The sequence below is a fragment of the Lissotriton helveticus genome, chromosome 5_1 (genome assembly GCF_964261635.1).
Source record: "Lissotriton helveticus chromosome 5_1, aLisHel1.1, whole genome shotgun sequence".
NCBI classification, from domain to species: Eukaryota; Metazoa; Chordata; class Amphibia; order Caudata; family Salamandridae; genus Lissotriton; species Lissotriton helveticus.
This window is the reverse complement of record NC_136065.1, coordinates 1,016,367,358-1,016,385,673: the sequence shown is the minus strand read 5'-3', so window position 1 is coordinate 1,016,385,673 and position 18,316 is coordinate 1,016,367,358. Positions and strand designations below refer to the sequence as shown.

At 43.1% G+C, this 18,316-nt stretch overlaps 1 protein-coding gene across 2 annotated transcripts in view; it reads left to right on the top strand.

The window, feature by feature from the left end:
- The window catches only part of EDRF1 (erythroid differentiation regulatory factor 1), a 411,894-nt gene that overhangs the window by 187,319 nt on the left and 206,259 nt on the right, over positions 1 to 18,316 (top strand). The window contains exons 5-8 of one of the 2 annotated variants that reach the window (XM_078643520.1): positions 6,534 to 6,658; positions 6,855 to 7,014; positions 13,945 to 14,046; positions 14,303 to 14,424. In XM_078643520.1, the coding sequence (XP_078499646.1) occupies positions 6,534 to 6,658; positions 6,855 to 7,014; positions 13,945 to 14,046; positions 14,303 to 14,424 (509 nt within the window). The remainder of the gene's footprint in view (positions 1 to 6,533; positions 6,659 to 6,854; positions 7,015 to 13,944; positions 14,047 to 14,302; positions 14,425 to 18,316) is intronic. The other variant, XM_078643521.1, reaches the window with a different exon arrangement.

Genomic DNA, 18,316 nt, shown 5'->3' with positions numbered 1-18,316 from the left:
ACAACAAATTTGGCAGAAAGTTAAAACTGTACCCCGAAAATGTGTTATTTGTGATTTAGTGTAAATCTTTTCAGCTGTTTTTGATAAATTAAGGTTAAAAAGAAATAGATATCTGCACGGTGTACTGCAGGAACAGAAATGTAAAAATAAATAGAGCATTCTGAGGCCTTTGTTTTTTGTGTCGGTTGGTTTGGGCCCATTGGACCAAGCAGTCACTCATGACCATTTGATGTCATTGACTGCAACATGAAGAAAACTTTGCAGCTGTTACATTACAGGACATAAGGACTTGTCCCTGTGTCTTGAAAGTAAAATTTTTTTTAATGGGGGTGCGGGGGGGGGGGGATTGGGCAGGATAGGGGTAACCTGGCCCTTGACCATGAAGGGGGGGTCCCAGAGGGGAATCCCCGCCCCTTCCCTTTGGGACCAAAGTATTTAAAAAAAAAAGAAAAAAGGGTGTTTGACAGCTCCTGCTGGAGTCCTGGGGGAGATACCATGGCGCCCCTGTGCTTTAGTTGGAGCCCCGCAAGACCAAGAGGAAAAAATAAGGTAAGAATTAGGGGTAGGCCTCTGTGAGCTGTCACTCTCGGGTAGGGGCCGAGGTGGCGGGGTTGCCTGGCCTTGGAAGGTTGGGCTTAGGGATTTTGAACAACCGCTCGTTGGGCATGTACTGCACAGGATTGGACACAGATTTATTACAGTAGGATATCACTTTAGTTTTTTTTTTTTTTAAACCTTCGAAATGTACTGGAAAAAATAAAGGTAAAAGTGGAGTTATAAGTAAGTAAGGGAAGAAGATTACAACTTATGTTAAAAGAATTCTTTTTACAAATTCACTGGGTAGGGGAGGATGGGGCGCATATATAGGCAAGTAGTTATAGTTAGGACTCGTTTTCATAAGAAAATCATTATTTGTTTTGCCAATAACATTTGCGCCGTGCCACAAATCTTCACAAAATTTCAAAAGCTAGTATGACAGTTGGTTCAGATTGTGCTTTCAAAGTGGGAGCCGAGGAAAAAAGGGGGGTCCCAAAATGCGTTTTCCCAATTCAGTTTTCCATAGGGATTTTAGCCACAACTACAGCCCATACCGCTGGACGGAATTACACCAAAGTCGACAGAAAGGTCGCTTTTGGTCCAGAAAGCGACGTTCTTGTGAATTGGTGTAAATCCATTCAGTAATTTTTCAGATATGAATGAAAATCCAAACTCGCAAACCCTCCCAATTTCGTGCTGGGATTTGATTAGCTGCCAGCACTTCATCCAGGAAGTGCTAGCAGCAGAGTCCCTCCCAAAAAGTTATAAAAATAGAAAAACGGGCAGTGTAGGAATACCCTGACCCTTTGCTGTGGTCCTTGGGTCCCAGTAGGGCCATGACTGGGCCAAAAAGCACTTTAAAAATGTGCTGAAAAAACGTGAAAGAGCAGCGAATCTGCGGCAAAAAGAAAAACAAGCGCCGGCTCCCATGCTTGTTTTGAATACAGCCCCCTAATGGACCTGGTTCCCGGGGCATTTTTAAAAAAAAGAGTGGGTGCATGGGGTTCCCGTCCTGAGACTCATTGAGCCCCAGGGACAACCATCTCCCGGGGCTCCAGAAGAATAATGAGGGTGGGGCGCAAACCCCCAAGCCATGGGAACCACCACCACCTCCTCCCAGGGGCTAAATAATACCCACAAGTAAATCCCCCACAGTAGGTTTGCTCTGACCTAGTCGAAGGCCGCCCCCCTTTCTCAACCACTCTACAAAGGGGCCTCCTGTCGCGCTACTGGTAGGGGGGATTAAGTCGCCTTGGCTGCTAAATGTCGTTGGGGTCCAAAAAAACCCTATTGTTGCCAAAAGTCAGTCTCCCACAGTGGAATTACTGAGACCTCATCGGATTCCTGTCCCCATTCTCAACCACTGTGCATAGGGGCCCCTGGTGCACTACAGGTTGGCGGATGAAGTCCCCTTAGCTGCCAAGGGTCATTGGGGGCCCAGAGCCCCTATTGCCACAAGTAAGTCCCCACCACCTCCCCGGGGAAAATGTAAGTATTAAAAAGGGGAGGTGGCCGCGGGGTCCCCCCTGGGCTGTTTTCAGGCCGGAGACCATCACCTCCCCGGGGCAGGCCCTAGAATAAAAAAGAAGGGGGGGGCACTGTCCCTCTCCTGAAACCATAATTAGCCCTGGGGACAGCCACCCCAGGGCCGTCTTCCTATGTCCTGAGGTGCTCACCCTCAGGACATGGTTATTTCCTTTCACTTGGAGGGAGCTTTGACAGCCCCTTCGAAGCAAGAGTAAACCGTAAGTCCGCTCCTTGCAGGTGGGAGCAGGAAAACTCCCGGCTGCTGGGAGTGGACTTTTCATCTGTTTCCTGCCCGCTGTCAAGCAGGCAGGTAAACGGATGAAGAAATTGCTTGCACACGCAGGGAACAGAATTTTAAGCTTCTCCTTGCCTGCAGGAGCAATGTCTGCTTCCGATGAAGGCGAGGAGCCGGCAGGGACCGTGGAGGCATTGGGACTTCCCCCCTGCATCCCTTTCTTTCTCTCTTTCTCTCTCTTTCTCTATTTCTCTCTCTCTTTCTCTCTCTTTCTCTTTCTCTCTCTTTCTCTCTTTCTCTCTCTTTCTCTCTCTCTCTCTCTCTCTCTCTCTCTCTATCTCTCTATCTCTCTATCTCTCTATCTCTCTATCTCTCTATCTCTCTATCTTTCTCTCTTTCTCTCTTTCTCTCTCTCTCTCCCTCTCTCTCTCTCTCTCTCTCTCCCTCTCTCTCTCTCTCTCCCTCTCTCTCTCTCTCCCTCTCTCTCTCCCTCTCTCTCTCTTTCTTTCTTTCCCACTCCCCTCCCGCCCCCTTCTGATAAGAACAAATGATCCTGAGTTCCTGGGCTTGATAAAGGATAAGCAACTTTGTTTTCTCGGATATTCACACATTGAAAAACTATCTGAATTCCTTAGTGGGAGTGAATGCATTGTTGATCCATCTGCGTGTAATCTGTAGTGACTGTGACAAGTGGGTTCTTTCTTGTCCTCTCCTGGTGAGAGCAGAGTCCATGATTCTCTCTTTAAATTACTACCAGTATGCAAATGCGCAAAATCACCTGGAAGTCTCACCCGTTTTGCCTCGCCCACCTTGGTAGTATGCAGACGTCTTCCCTACCTTTTGCCAGGATGATGGAAGATTACCAAAACGCCCCCAGCATCTTCTCCGCCGGTTTTGGTGACATTCTTGATGCTGAAGAATATGAGGACATCTCCACCAACAAAGAAGCAGTTAAATTAAGAGGAAGTACCCTTGTTTGGTGGAGATGCCCCTCTTTGTAGTCTCGTCATCTTCTCTGTAGCAGCATTCTTGTTATCACAGATTACTGGAAAAAGAAACCAGAGGAGCAATCACATTGCTGAAATTAAATGCACAGAAGGTCACTGGAGACATTTCCTCCTGGTCCATTACGCAGCTATAGTGTAGAATATACACTAGACATTTACCCAAGAAGTTAACACTTACAAATTAACCAGTAGAAAGAAATCCAGTTGGATTAAGGGGAAAGTGAGGTTCCGTTCTGGCCCAGTTACTCACACACCTACTGAAATACACACACAGCCACTCCCACACACACCCACACAGCCACTCCCACACACACCCATTCAGCCACTGTCTCATCTACTCACAGACCCACACTGCTACTCACACATCCATACAGTCACTCACACACACCCATAAAACTACTCACACACCCACATATCTACTCGCACACCCACATATCTACTCACACACCCACATATCTACTCACACACCCACATATCTACTCACACACCCACATATCTACTCACACACCCACATAAGCACTCAACACCTACTCACACACATACCACTCACTCATCCACTCACCGACCCACACAGCCACTCACAAACACACTTACAGACCCATACAGCCAGTCACACCCCCACAGACCCATACAGCCGCTCACACCCCATACAGACCCATACAGCCACTCCCACACACACCCATTCAGCCAGTCTCATCTACTCACAGACCCACACTGCTACTCACACATCCATACAGTCACTCACACACACCCATAAAACTACTCACACACCCACATATCTACTCACACACCCACATATCTACTCACACACCCACATATCTACTCACACACCCACATAAGCACTCAACACCTACTCACACACATACCACTCACTCATCCACTCACCGACCCACACAGCCACTCACAAACACACTTACAGACCCATACAGCCAGTCACACCCCCACAGACCCATACAGCCGCTCACACCCCATACAGACCCATACAGCCACTCCCACACACACCCATTCAGCCAGTCTCATCTACTCACAGACCCACACTGCTACTCACACATCCATACAGTCACTCACACACACCCATAAAACTACTCACACACCCACATATCTACTCACACACCCACATATCTACTCGCACACCCACATATCTACTCACACACCCACATATCTACTCACACACCCACATATCTACTCACACACCCACATAAGCACTCAACACCTACTCACACACATACCACTCACTCATCCACTCACCGACCCACACAGCCACTCACAAACACACTTACAGACCCATACAGCCAGTCACACCCCCACAGACCCATACAGCCGCTCACACCCCATACAGACCCATACAGCCACTCCCACACACACCCATTCAGCCAGTCTCATCTACTCACAGACCCACACTGCTACTCACACATCCATACAGTCACTCACACACACCCATAAAACTACTCACACACCCACATATCTACTCACACACCCACATATCTACTCACACACCCACATAAGCACTCAACACCTACTCACACACATACCACTCACTCATCCACTCACCGACCCACACAGCCACTCACAAACACACTTACAGACCCATACAGCCAGTCACACCCCCACAGACCCATACAGCCGCTCACACCCCATACAGACCCATACAGCCACTCCCACACACACCCATTCAGCCAGTCTCATCTACTCACAGACCCACACTGCTACTCACACATCCATACAGTCACTCACACACACCCATAAAACTACTCACACACCCACATATCTACTCACACACCCACATATCTACTCACACACCCACATAAGCACTCAACACCTACTCACACACATACCACTCACTCATCCACTCACCGACCCACACAGCCACTCACAAACACACTTACAGACCCATACAGCCAGTCACACCCCCACAGACCCATACAGCCGCTCACACCCCATACAGACCCATACAGCCGCTCAGACCACTCACACCCCACACAGACCACTCACACACACTAACTCATCGACCTATACAGCCACCCACAAACCTACTCTCAAATGTTGCAGTTAGGAAATAAAATTGATAAATAAATCAAAGGTTACAGTAACGTAATAGTTGGGCTCAGATTTCCCATGCACAAAGCCATTGAAATTCAGCAGTTATAGTTACCTGAGCTAACTATAACTTATAACCCTCAATGCAGTGCTAATGACCTCACTCATGACATGGTCAGTGACATCACTGATGGCATCTCAAATGATATCACTGATGACATCATCCACAGAACTACTCCCACTCCCACACACAGATCCATACACCCACCGAGTCACACACCCACTTACAGACCCACACAACCACTCACTCACACACTCGCACAACCGCACAGCTACTCAGACACCTACTCACATACCCATACAACCACTCACACAGCCACTCATATGAGATGCAGGAGATCGTTTGCATTTGCAGAGTGTCCGCGTCCCTAGATATACAAATTTTGTTTTTCCTTTAATATCTGAAACTACTGAAAGGATTTACAGTAGATCACAAAAAGGGCCTTTTCTGGACTCAGGGTTACCTCTCTGCCAAATATGGTGTAATTCTGTGCAGAAGTTCTGTCTGTATGGGAATAAACATTGGAGAAACACTTTTTTCTCGGCACCCGCTTGACAGATGCCTCCAAAACCTTCCATGCACAACAGGAATCAGAAGGTTACTTTTTGGGAAAATTTCGTGAAGATTTGTCAAATGGCGCAAAAGTTATTAGCAAGTCAAAAAAACGCTTTTCCTATGGAAACTAGTTCCTAACTATAATTACCTACTGGTAACCCCCAGTAGATTGTTTTTGTGTGTGTGTGTGTGTACACATATATTTGGCTGTGTATCTATATCTAGCTATCTTATCGATCTATCTAAAAAAACAAAGGTCACAGGGACGTTATAGTTGGGTTTAGATTTTACACCCACGAACACAAAAATTCAGCAGTTATAATTACCGGAGCTAACTATAACTTACACCCCCGCAACACACTGCTTATGACCTCACATAGTACACACTCTTGTCTGGTGCCCTCCGTCAAAATTAATGACAACAATGTGATATGGTTCTAGTTTTAGTACATTTATCATTCGTTAACATGATAAAGTTTCTTATATTTACATGACGGACATGTTTTAAAAGCCATGCAGCTCACCATATGTTTTTTTTTCCTTCATAAATCACTTGCTGGTGTTTCAATTTTAGACTGGAGATTGGACATGGTTGAAAGACTTCTATCAAAGATTAATAGACCAAAAGTGGCAGAGGAAAAAGAAAAGTAAAGAGCACTGGTACCAAAAGGCTATTCTGTCAAAGTTTTTATATTACAGGTAATGTATGTCAGTTTATCCTTTTTCTCAGTTTCATAGATATACTGTTATTTTACTTGGTTCTACGTTATATGCTTTTTTTTGTTTCTTCTGAATGAAAATGTATTAGTACAACCCAAAATCTGATGTGAAAGCAGTGCAGATGGAAGCATGTTGAAGAAGGGTTGGGTAACTTCTTACTTTCTGTCTCATTCAGTATAAATGGGGATGATGCAGCCGAACCAGTTACTTCCTCTAGAGAGGAGCCGACCGATGCTGCAACTCCTGATGAGAGTGGTGAAGCAGGGAGAGCCTCATGGCCAGCCCCCTTCGAGACTCCTTCCTCAATATCTGAAGATGTTGGCTCTTCTAATCAGGTTATTGTTCATTTACATATTCCTGTGTTGCTCTATCTTTCTGCATTAGATCCATTTAGATACATGCCCGATGGCTTGAAGTATTTTGTGCAGCATTTAACTACAGTACTAAAGGCGCAGCACTGTCTATATCTAAACCTTTACATAAACCCATCATTATTCTTCTTTAGTACTCTGGCGTGATTTGACTGTTTTACTGCTGTGACATCATACTCTCTAATAGAGTGGACTTTATTTGCCAGTGAACGCCTGTTTACAGTCCTAAAGCAGGAAGGTCTCTGATAGAATACCCCAGTTTGAGACCTCTCGGAAGTTTGTAAAAACAATTGCTCTGGCATGCTGCACATGTACCACAGCAGGGAAAAGGTTAGAAATGTTTCTTGAAGGCAAAGTACTATAGTTTTGTATTGTGTGCATTGCATTACTGAATTGCTTCTAAGCGGTGTAGAGAGAGGTGACAAGGTTAGAATAGTTGTGTGAGCACAAGGTTTATCTCTTGGAGTTTCATACGGAAAAGACACATGATCTGGGTTACATTGACTGATTTTCCAAGCATTTCAAGGTGTAATGATTACATTTATTGTGGGGTACTTTACAGCATGTCCATGTCGGTTTTTCACCTGTAAGTATAAATCACAATAAAATTAGAAAACCAAATCTGTATAAGTACCTTTTGACCTTTTGCTAGACTTTGCACACTACACTTACCTGCTACATGGCCTGTGACACCTAATTCTGCTCCCTTTACTTTTAAGCCTTAAAGGGTCGGTTAAGATTGCCTGATGATTAGAGGAGCTCTGAGTGACTACCATAGTCCTCTTAGTGTGTTTAACACAAAAACGGCACTTCATGCCGGAGTGGGACTATCCCAGGACTTGTGCAATGTCTGATGTGTTCTAAGTGCATCGCTGTTGTACTGTCCGCTCAGTGCCCAGATAGTCAGGGTAGGAAGCGCTGTTAGCTCATAATGGACTAGTAGGTAGTAAATAATTATTTCTTTGAGAAATTTAAAATAAAGGAGCCCTGCGTGCAGAACAAATAGTATTAAACCAGGTCTGTCCATAAGCCAGCTCCCTGGGGTTCAGGATCAGCTAGTGTATTTTGATAGGAGAAGAGACAGTGAATTCAGTTTGCCTCTTGTTACTATATTCTTTTTGAATGAGAAAGTGGTGGCTTAGCCCTTAACAGTACACCCTTTCCCTGCCCCTTCTGTAGGGCATATCTAGCACATCCCAAAACAAAGGCAATTTTAGGGTTGTTACCAAGGCTGCTCCTTATAATGGCACATGTTCACCATTATCCTCCAGAGAGACTACTGATTTTGCCTCCAACAAACACACCACATATGTCAAAGAAAGTTTTAAACAATAATATCCACCAATATGATAAAGACAGAGTGATGATATTACCATTTCTTCGTACAAAAACCATTGAGACTTTTGAGTCTGATAACATGATGCTGTTGCAATCTAATGAGGCTGCACGTACTGCAACTCAGATGTGGAAGTTGAAGAGCATCCCCGTTCATGGGGCAATAATGATTACAGGTTAACTCCCTTGCGAACCTGTGCAAAGTTCTGGAGGCTACAACTAAAGCTCTTAAGTGCAATCTGAAAAGTTTACAGTTTCAGGTCAGTTTTTCTTTACCATTGGCTTCAGTTGTAACTATTGAAGCTAAGCAGAGGAATTTAAGCAAAGTGATAGACATGGGTCACAGTGAACCACATGCTGTTCAAATCAGCTACACTGATATTGAAAAAAGTGTCCCTCTAGCCTCAGGTTCTTCAGTTGGTTCTGCCATAGATGGCAACAAGTTATGTGACACTAAGAAATCCACTCTTGTTATGTCTTGCCTTGTGTCTTTGGTACATTTTGAGCCATCAAATAAAATCTACACTGGCACCTGTTACGTCTTTGTAAATTATTTCAGAAGCTACCTAGACACATAAAAAAATTATTTTCCAAAAGGTTGGGTGAATTTGTGTTGACTTCTTCTATCTAAAAAGCAAAGGAAAATATTAAATAATAGAATTAAAGTAGGAATTAGTTAAGAATGGGTCATTTCCCACAGGATGTCTACATGCTCTGGCTTGAACGAGATGAAAACCACTTTGTATTGAAGTTCTCTAAGGTGATGACATAGAAAGTTATAGAAAACTGAAGTAAGAGCCAGGTAATCGTGTTGGATTGTCTAAGGATAAAGGACCCATGCCTTTTCATCCTGCATTTAGGAAAGCAAGCAATGACTGTTTGATTTGTTAATCTGGCTAGACGTCAGATAGTGTTTCTTGAAGAGAATTCAGGGCATTAGGTAAGTCTCTAAATACCGAACATGTGCTAAGATACATATATACATACATACATACATACTAGAAAATGTTTTACTAGCCATCAAAGGCATTCTGGGTTACCTTGTTTCCACATAATTGCATGTTATTCAGTGGAACTCAAATACAGTGATGAAGGATAGAGTAATTCTGACACGTTGCTACTCACTTCCGAAATGTTGACAGCTTGAAAATAGAAAAGATGTAATTGTGGGTCATAATGTGCATGTAATGAATTACGTCTGACATTGTTAATGAAAATAATGAATCGTCATCTGAATAAACCTGACGGATTTAGGGTCTGATTTAGATGTTGGCGTAGGGTCCGGCAGTCGGTTTTTCCACAATATCCCCGTCCGTCGACTTGACCGTCAACCCGCTGTATTTAGATGTTGGCAGGTCTCTTCAGGGAAGACCGTTGGAGTCCCTCCACCTCTTCCAGAATATTGCCCCCATGTCGGCTGCGTCAATGGCAGAAGTGGGTGCCGGAGTTGGTCCAGCCAAGAATACTGCCAACCCGATAATGATGTGCCTTTCCGTCGAGGCAACTGTGGCAGGAAAAACTCCAAACTCTAGTTGGCAGAACGGAAAAAAAATAGGTCAAAACCTATCCTTTTCTGGTTTCCTACTTCCATTTGTGTCTTGATCCCCCCCCCCCCCCCCCCCCCACCTGTCCAGGTCTTTCCTGTGCCTCTGATACCTCACCACGATGATCAGCAACCCTGTTGTTGCCGCAATCCAAGGGAGGCTTTTGTGTCACTTGTCTCCCTATAAATCGTGTGTTAACATTTACTATCTCCCTGTGTATTTTTACATTGCTCTCACATGCAGTCTGTTATGTGTGATGCATATGTGTTCATTTTACAACTTATCGTGGTAAAATTAACACACCTGTATAGACACTTAAAAATATATTAATTTCGTGTTCGTGGGTGTTGTGCTTGTGGTGCCTGTGGGTGTACATTCAGTAGTGTGTGCATGTTGTTGGTGTGCAATGCCACATAAACAAAAAGGGCATTACACATTACCTACATATACATTATGACTCTTTCACCGATAATGATGAGTAGTACTTGCCTGTCTCCACACCACCATTGCCTCACTCCGTCAGCACTCTGCCGCCAGGACACCGCCAACATAAAGAAAACATCTAAATTGGCGCAAACTCACTGGCCTGGCGGTGATGGAGTACTGTTAGCCAGCAGAGAGGACTGCCGCCGCGCAAACCTGTCTGTTGTCGCAACTTCTAAAAACTCGGGACTGCCATCAGCTCGACAGAGTACTTAGAACTGCCGAAGTGGTGGGAAGACGGTAATACCGCCAATATCTAAATCAGGCCCTAAATGATAAAAGATAGGTGGTTAACGTGTCCATCTAGGTTATGGGCTTTACAAATGTTCGTGTTTCACAAAACAAGGGAACACAAAAATTGGTCAAGGACCTAGGTTACATGCTATTTTTAGGAACAATGGTCCTTAAAATAGAAACAATTGCGGAAAACCATATATATATATAAATACAAATTTTTTTTCTCTGAGTTTTATAATAGCGCAAACTTGACCCGGAGGGATCAGGTATCAAAGCGCCTTACATAGCACCAGTTGCGTTACATGAGGAAATATTAATATTTTTTTTTTTTGTTAGGCACAGGGAGAGTAAGTGATTTTCCTAGAATCACAGGATGTTCAGCGTCGTTGCCGAGACTCAAATCCAGTTCCCCAGATTCCAGGTCGACCACCCTAGCCGTTAGGCCAACTTCTCTCCCCAATGATATATATACTTGTATTGTCCCACTGGACATCCTATTTTAATGAAAAAAGTATAAGAAAACATATAAGTGGGGACATGTGTATCGTAATAACAGGGAAAGGCTTAGGCAATACATGGATGCATGGCCAGAAAGAATTAGAACAATTTAGTCCAGCATCAGATATGTAAGAACACTCTTAGCACATATTAATATCAAATATATATTTTATGTCAGAGAGCGTACAGTCAATGACGTTTCGATCCCTTTAACTAAATGCTGGGATCATCTTCAGGACAGAGCAATTGAGCGCCTGGTGCATTTTGCCTGTCAGTCAAGGTTCTGGAAGGGGGAAGTATAAAGGAGGGAAAAGAAGGGGAAAGAAAAGGACGGGAGATTAAAATGCAAAGAATCGAAATTACACCTTTGAAGAGTTTTACACATGGATGGTGAGGCATGCTCTGTTTGTTCTAGGGATTGTGTCTAATCAAGTGTTAATCGCCCGATCATGCGGCGATATATGGGGATGGTATCTTATGAGGGTGCATTAAGCCTCCATGCAGTATACAAGGATATATGCCAGAGAAAAGTGTTACCTGGGACTCTGTGTTGAGTCAAGGTAATATGTTAGGTCTAGGTAAATTAATTCACAGTTCGTGATGCAACGCTGTGGAAATGAAGAAAATAGAGCTATAGTATTGTGAAATCGATGAGTGTGATATCAGTGGGTTTGAATAGAATACCAACCGGGATGATCCAGCGTAAGTAATTATTTGCAGTATATTGGATTCATCAGATTTAACAAGCCATCGGAAAGTGCTGGGGTAAAATCAAGGAATTGATCTGAGAGAACCAACCAGAATGTGGCCGGTGGTGATGCTGTGGGAATAATGTCGTATTGTGAGCGGCACGGTGTAAAAATTACAGTTGTGTGTATGTTGGAGAGCTCTTACCCTGGGAAAGCACTAAGAGATGGGGTCCAGATTCCGTGGTTCGGCATGTCTGTCCTGGCCAATGCAGATCCGAAAGTGAAAATCGTGGATGAATAAGAGGCAGGTCGACTTGATGACGTGTTGAGCTAGGCATACCTGTGATAGTACAGCGAGTGCCGATTGAGAGGAAACGAAGGCTGCCATATTGGAGCAGATTAGGATAGAAATGAAGATAGTAATGGCGAATTTAAGTTATACTAAAGGTTGAAATTGCACAATGAATAGTAGCACCCGGGAATTCTGACTATCAATATTTGGGACTATGACCGTACAGTCGATAAATAAAGTTAAACAGAGAAATTATTGGTTCATTTTGCAATAGTCATGAAGGTCACAATAGGGAACTGTAATCATTGTTAAGGAAGATATTACATATTAAGGAATGCTGACAATATTTGGGACTAAAACTGTCCGGTCGACCCAGATTTGATAAACAAAACAAAAGTAGGACGTGGAAATCTGTTCATATTGCAAAACATCACATACATAAACATACTTAACATAGGGAAAAGGCAGACCCATATATAACAAATTAAACAGGATTGATCAGTTAGTGTGGGGGTATCGAACAGGGTGTCAAGGGTAGCTGTACAATTGGAGCTACATACCGCGGCCAGGTGAGCGCGCAGAACTACAATACTTTACAAATGTTCGGCATCTGCAGTAGGAAGGAGTAGAGGTTTTAGTGTTGAGTCCATCAAAGACTTGAGAGAGCAATAATATATGCTGAAGATCAGGGCTCGAGTCGGGGTACCACGCGGGTGGACGGCGTCCCCCCACTTATTTTACCGGGTGGACGCCGTCCCCCCTGCCTCACTGTTCTTTCCTGGAAGAAGAGCTGAATGCCTGAGGTGCCGAAGCTCTTCCGGGACAACCCGTGAGATGAAGAGACACCAACAAATAAGACCATGCCACAGTTGGTGAGATCGCGACCTGTAATTATACAAGAGTTATAAGGCTGCACGTGCTAATTGTGGTTTAAAAGCCTCAGCAATTTTGAACCCACAGGATGGAGCAGAGAGGTGCCTGTCGCTGTTGAAATGCGTGAATCTAAGAAGTCACAAAGGGCAGCTGGGCTGGCTCAGTGGGACATAGGGTCAAAGTGAAGGACTCCCTGTAATGAGAGGGGACTACCTTCCGTGACGTCACTTCCGGTGACCACCTAACTTGGAGCGTCCACCACTTCTTTTTTTAGGACTTGTGCCCTGCTGAAGATCAAGCAGCTAAGCGTCTTGGGCTGCTGGGTGAGGGACAGAGGAAAAATTCCTTGGGCGGGGGAGCAATAGAGGGGACAAAGGTCAGTGACTGATGGTGATGGGTAGAAAAGAGGTCCGGAATCTATGGGCTAGATCATCTTCGTAGTTAGTATATGAATTAAGTAGCATGTCACAGTGGATAATGTTTATTTTAGTACCTTGAAAAATGAATAAAATATATTTTAAAAAGTGCAGCATTTCTATGAACACTGTAATTTGGAATTATATAGTTAAGAAAACAAAGTTGAAAATGAATGAGCTGCCTTGTAAACAATGTGCCTTCTCGAGCATGCCAACATTTCAAAATGAAATATTTGTTGAGCTGCCAATTTCATTTGGTTGTTGAGGTACATTTAAGTAATAATTTATCAGCTGCCTGTATTAGTCTGCACCTGTATGTTTCTCTCTTCCCTTTTGCCTGTTTAATGTTATTCAAATGTCTATAATAATCAGCCAATGGAAATGAGTTTTCTTTAAAGCAGCTGCATATGTTGAGTCAGTACTGTATTTATTGTTTGATTGCTGCTTTCGGCATGTCTACAGTTTTAATCTGGCAGCCTGATAAAACAACACCAGAATCACTCGTTATGTGCTTGAACTTTTCACAGGAAAGTGTGACTCTTGAGCCCTTATGTGCATGGGGGCAAGTGTCCTCAGCTCCCAAAGGACAAAACGTTACTCCTTTGTTTAGTGACGGTGAAAACAGTCAGGTATGCTTTTTGTGGCGTCTTGATCTGAAGCCGATTATCCCCAATGTATCTGATCATTTTTTAATTGCGCTTCAAATTGGCATTGTTGAAAAATAAATCATCTCTAGCAGTAGCTTCTCATAGCATCTGTTAATTTGTGTTCAGCATTAATTAAATATGATTTTCATGGTTTTTTGTTTTTTGTTTGCTTATTTTCTGCATTATCTTCTTCTATTACCAATTATTGAGCCCTAATTCTGTTTTTATTTTCATTAAGGGTCTTAAAAATGACTTTTTACGAAATATTCTTTGGACATTTGAAGACATTCACATGTTGGTAGGATCCAATATGCCCATTTTTGGAGGAGGACGATATCCTGCTGTTAGTTTACGTCTAAGGTAGGATTTTACAATTTCTCTACAATATGTGAATTTGCTTCGTAGTTGTATGGAGTGACTGTGCCTCATTTCCTAAAACGTCTATTGTTTTTCTTTTTTTTGGTACTGATCATTCCACAGATCTGGAGAACTGACAGATCTGGTTTATGACCCATAAAATGCAAAGTAGTTTGCTAAGGACATAGCAATAACATTACATGTATTCAGCGTCCATTTCTGCTTCCTGATTCTACATGTTTGTCATTCACTAGGGAGGATGTAATATGTGTTCATGCATTAGGGGAATGTTGACTGTATATTTGACAATCACCAGCATTTCAGACTTTGTTTTCTGCTTCCATTATGCTTAAATGTTTCAAATTTTCTCTTTCTACTGTGCACCAGCAGAAGATTTCCAACAATGCTGAAGAAATTAGTAAATTTCTGAAGAATATGCAAAATAGTTAAAAAATGTAGTTGTTTTTATACTCCACAGAAACACATAAGTAAATAAAGCATTCTGATTTATTTGGTTGAGGATGTTTTCATGGGGCTAACAGGCAGAAGGGGAGTTTACACTGTACAAGGTTTACATATCTGCCTGCTTTTACAAAATGTTGTAGCTAAAGACACATGCAGGTAGGAGGTGCATGTAAATTTGAGCATAACACAAGAAGAGGAAGTAAAAGGGAGGAATGGACTCCATTAGCTAGTGTCGGGTAAGGGTTAGAGGATGTATTGGTATAACAGAACACATCTTACATCCTGAAATACAAGCACTGAAGGGTGCAGATCTCTAAACATTTCATTACGATCACAGGGTCTCTCCTTAATATTCACATATGATTTAAAGAGCACTGAATCTTGAGCTGTTTAGAGAATGCTACATTGCAATTAGATTTCTGCTTACATGGCACACTGTTCATTTACCATATAATATTTGGTTTTACACTCTGACTGTTTTGCTGTGCTTCTCTATAGACGTAGACTCTACCAATGTAATTTATGCAAGCATAAGTTATGAAAATGTTTATTGATATCCTTTTGTATGACTTCTGGAAAACCAGAAATTATGTGCTGTAGCACACTTTAACTCACTGTGCTTAAATGTGTCACAGCATGGTCCTTGGTAGTGGTTTGGTAGTGGGGATAAGTATTTACCTTTAGAGATTTCTGCATTCCTTCTTCTGAGTGAAGGGTGTTCTTTTTTTAACCTACACCAAGCTCTAGCTGAAACATAAGGTAGTAAACATGTGCCATTCTTCAGCTACTCACAAAACTAATGATTGATTGCAGAGTACGCACACTTCAGTTTCTGTTTTTTCCCACTGTATCCCCTAATTTTGCCGCAGTTGAAGAAAATAGTGTATCTCTGCCTTCTGAATATATAAAAACTGGTTTAGTATGCTCATTTTCCCAGTCACTCTTAATCCTGAAACCTCCTCCTTTCAAAGACAAGGGGCTCATTTTCCTTGATGTTTCTACAGCTAGGCTTTCAGTTGTGATCACTAGTAATTCTCTCCCCAACACAGAAGACCACAAATTGGGTCGAGGTAATTATTTCTTCCACACAAAAGTGCCTGATTTAATAACTCTCGTGTATTGATGTGAGTTTCTGTAGGTTAAAATTGGGTTTCAACTCTAAGGAAGTTTATTTCTATATTCTTAAGTGGCACAGCCACAGAGAGTGCCTAGTCGGAGAAATATAGAATCAATATGGCTCACTGGTTAGAGGAGGCAGACCCTGATGCAGAGGTCAGGCTGGGACCAGGGTTCAATTCCCGACGCGGCAGGGTCTTGAGCCCAAAATGTCCACGGACTCGATAATTCTCGCCTCGGTGCTTACTCGAATCATGGGTTCACACTCTGCAGCTCTGGGCAATAGCTTGCTTAATCTCCACTACCGCCCCCCCGCGGCGGGATGCCTGGTCTTCACCTTGGGGATACCCAGTAGGGGTAATCTTGCAGGGAAAGCCAGGACGGGTTCCCAAAGCAAGCGCTAAGAGACCTGTCGGTGATTTGGCGCTATATAAATCGAAATTAACATAACATAACATAACATATAAAGGGGTTTCAGTTTGTCCCAGTACGAAGATGGTGATATTTAAACATCCGTATGTGAGGAGCATCTCAAAAGACTAAACGCCAGTTTTCACAAATAATTTCTCTGTGTGTAGGTTACATCTGTGTTACTACTGGATTTATACTAGTATTTCCTACTTAACAAGTAGTGCGTTGTGATTAAGCACAGAAGAGCTGTAATAAGTCCTTATCTGACCATGTGATCAAAAAAGATAATTTATTATAGGAGTTTTAAAGGAACCAGGACATTACAGCCATTGAAAATATAAGCAATAGTCCATGTTCTATCAAAGCATGCACTAGGTAGCGTACAGATGTTATTTCCGGTTTAGTTTCAGAGATTAGCGGCAAAAGAAATACAAATACATGCAGTTTTTAGGGCTCGCCTGGCGTTGGAGCGCGAAGCGCTCCCGCCAGCGAGTTCTATAGTCACCTTCCTCCCTGCCAAGGGAGTGTGAGCTGTGAACGAGCAGCTCTAGACCTGTGAACGAGCCGACTCAGGTCCGTGAACGCGCGGGAACGTCAATGTGCACGTTCACGCGCATCACGCTCCTGTCCTCCCGCGTCTCTGCCGAGGCGCGCTCCAGGCTGACTTGCGGTGTGCGTCACAGCGTGTTCCAGCGGCCGGAGGTAGGTAAGTGAGGGCCGGGGGGGATTTGTTTGCTTGTTTATTTTTATTTCTTTAAGCCGATTATGTCGGAGAGGATGTGGCGTTCCAGCCGGGGCTGTCCACTTTAGAACTGGGGGAGTGGGTGATTCATGGCAGATCACTCAATCGCCCTGTGTCTAAAAACATGAATGTGATATTATGCAATGTAACTGTTGCTCATGTAAAGCGCTCCCATACATCCGAGCTGCGTTGGCGCCATATAGCTTTACCAAAAACAAACCAGCTCGGTGTGTAGCCTAAATTCTGTAGAAATAATTAACAAGGACTTAATATTAGTCGTTCTCGTTGCCATTAAAAATAAGTTCAAAAGGAGTGTGAATGAAGAGCGCACTCCTTGTAAAAATAAGAAAGCACGGAGGTGGACGGTAAAGCCCAATGTTTTCGGTCATCGGATCAGAACTAAACAGCAGCGTTCAGCTCGTGGCGCCGTGCACCGCTTGTAAACAGAGTTACAGACAGTGAGGAACAAAACAACCAAAGAAGTGCTGTTCGATTTAATACAAGACCAATTGCCAAGCAAGACACAGATGAAAAGACATGCATTTTCTTAAGGATTTCTCCAAAGAAACATGGACTTTGCTTGTTTTGGTTGGTATTGCATCAGCATAGTTTTTATTTGCCAATGGCAGTCTCTGTGATTAGTAAATCTTTGTTAGAAAGGGCGCTTTATGCCACCGTATTCAGCATTTTTAAGCACAGTAAAAATAGGTGCTCATATTTTGTTACTGCCCTTTATTTTACTCGCCTTGCAAGAGTGAAAACATGAACTGATCCTGTCGGGTTCAAGTAAGGAACAATGACTTAACTCCTGGACTCTTTTGCCAATAAAACAACTGTGTGCATGTCTGCCCTCCAGTGTTTAATCAGTAGCTGCGATAAATTCACTGACATTCCCGAAGGTTAAAAGCATAGTGCTAAAATAAAGAGTACAGTAAGACCAATACTTATATGACCATACTGATCCCTGTTTCATTTTACCACTATTATTATTGCATACTTAGGCTGCAATACTAGATGGCAATCTTCAATAAAATGGAAATAAAGCAAAACTTCCACAAATAATTAATGACCACTAAAAGTAAAGGATCCAATCGCAGATTGGAATAATATATATCCAGTACTCCTTGCCTTGCTCACTGCAGAGAGGATGTAGCATAGCTG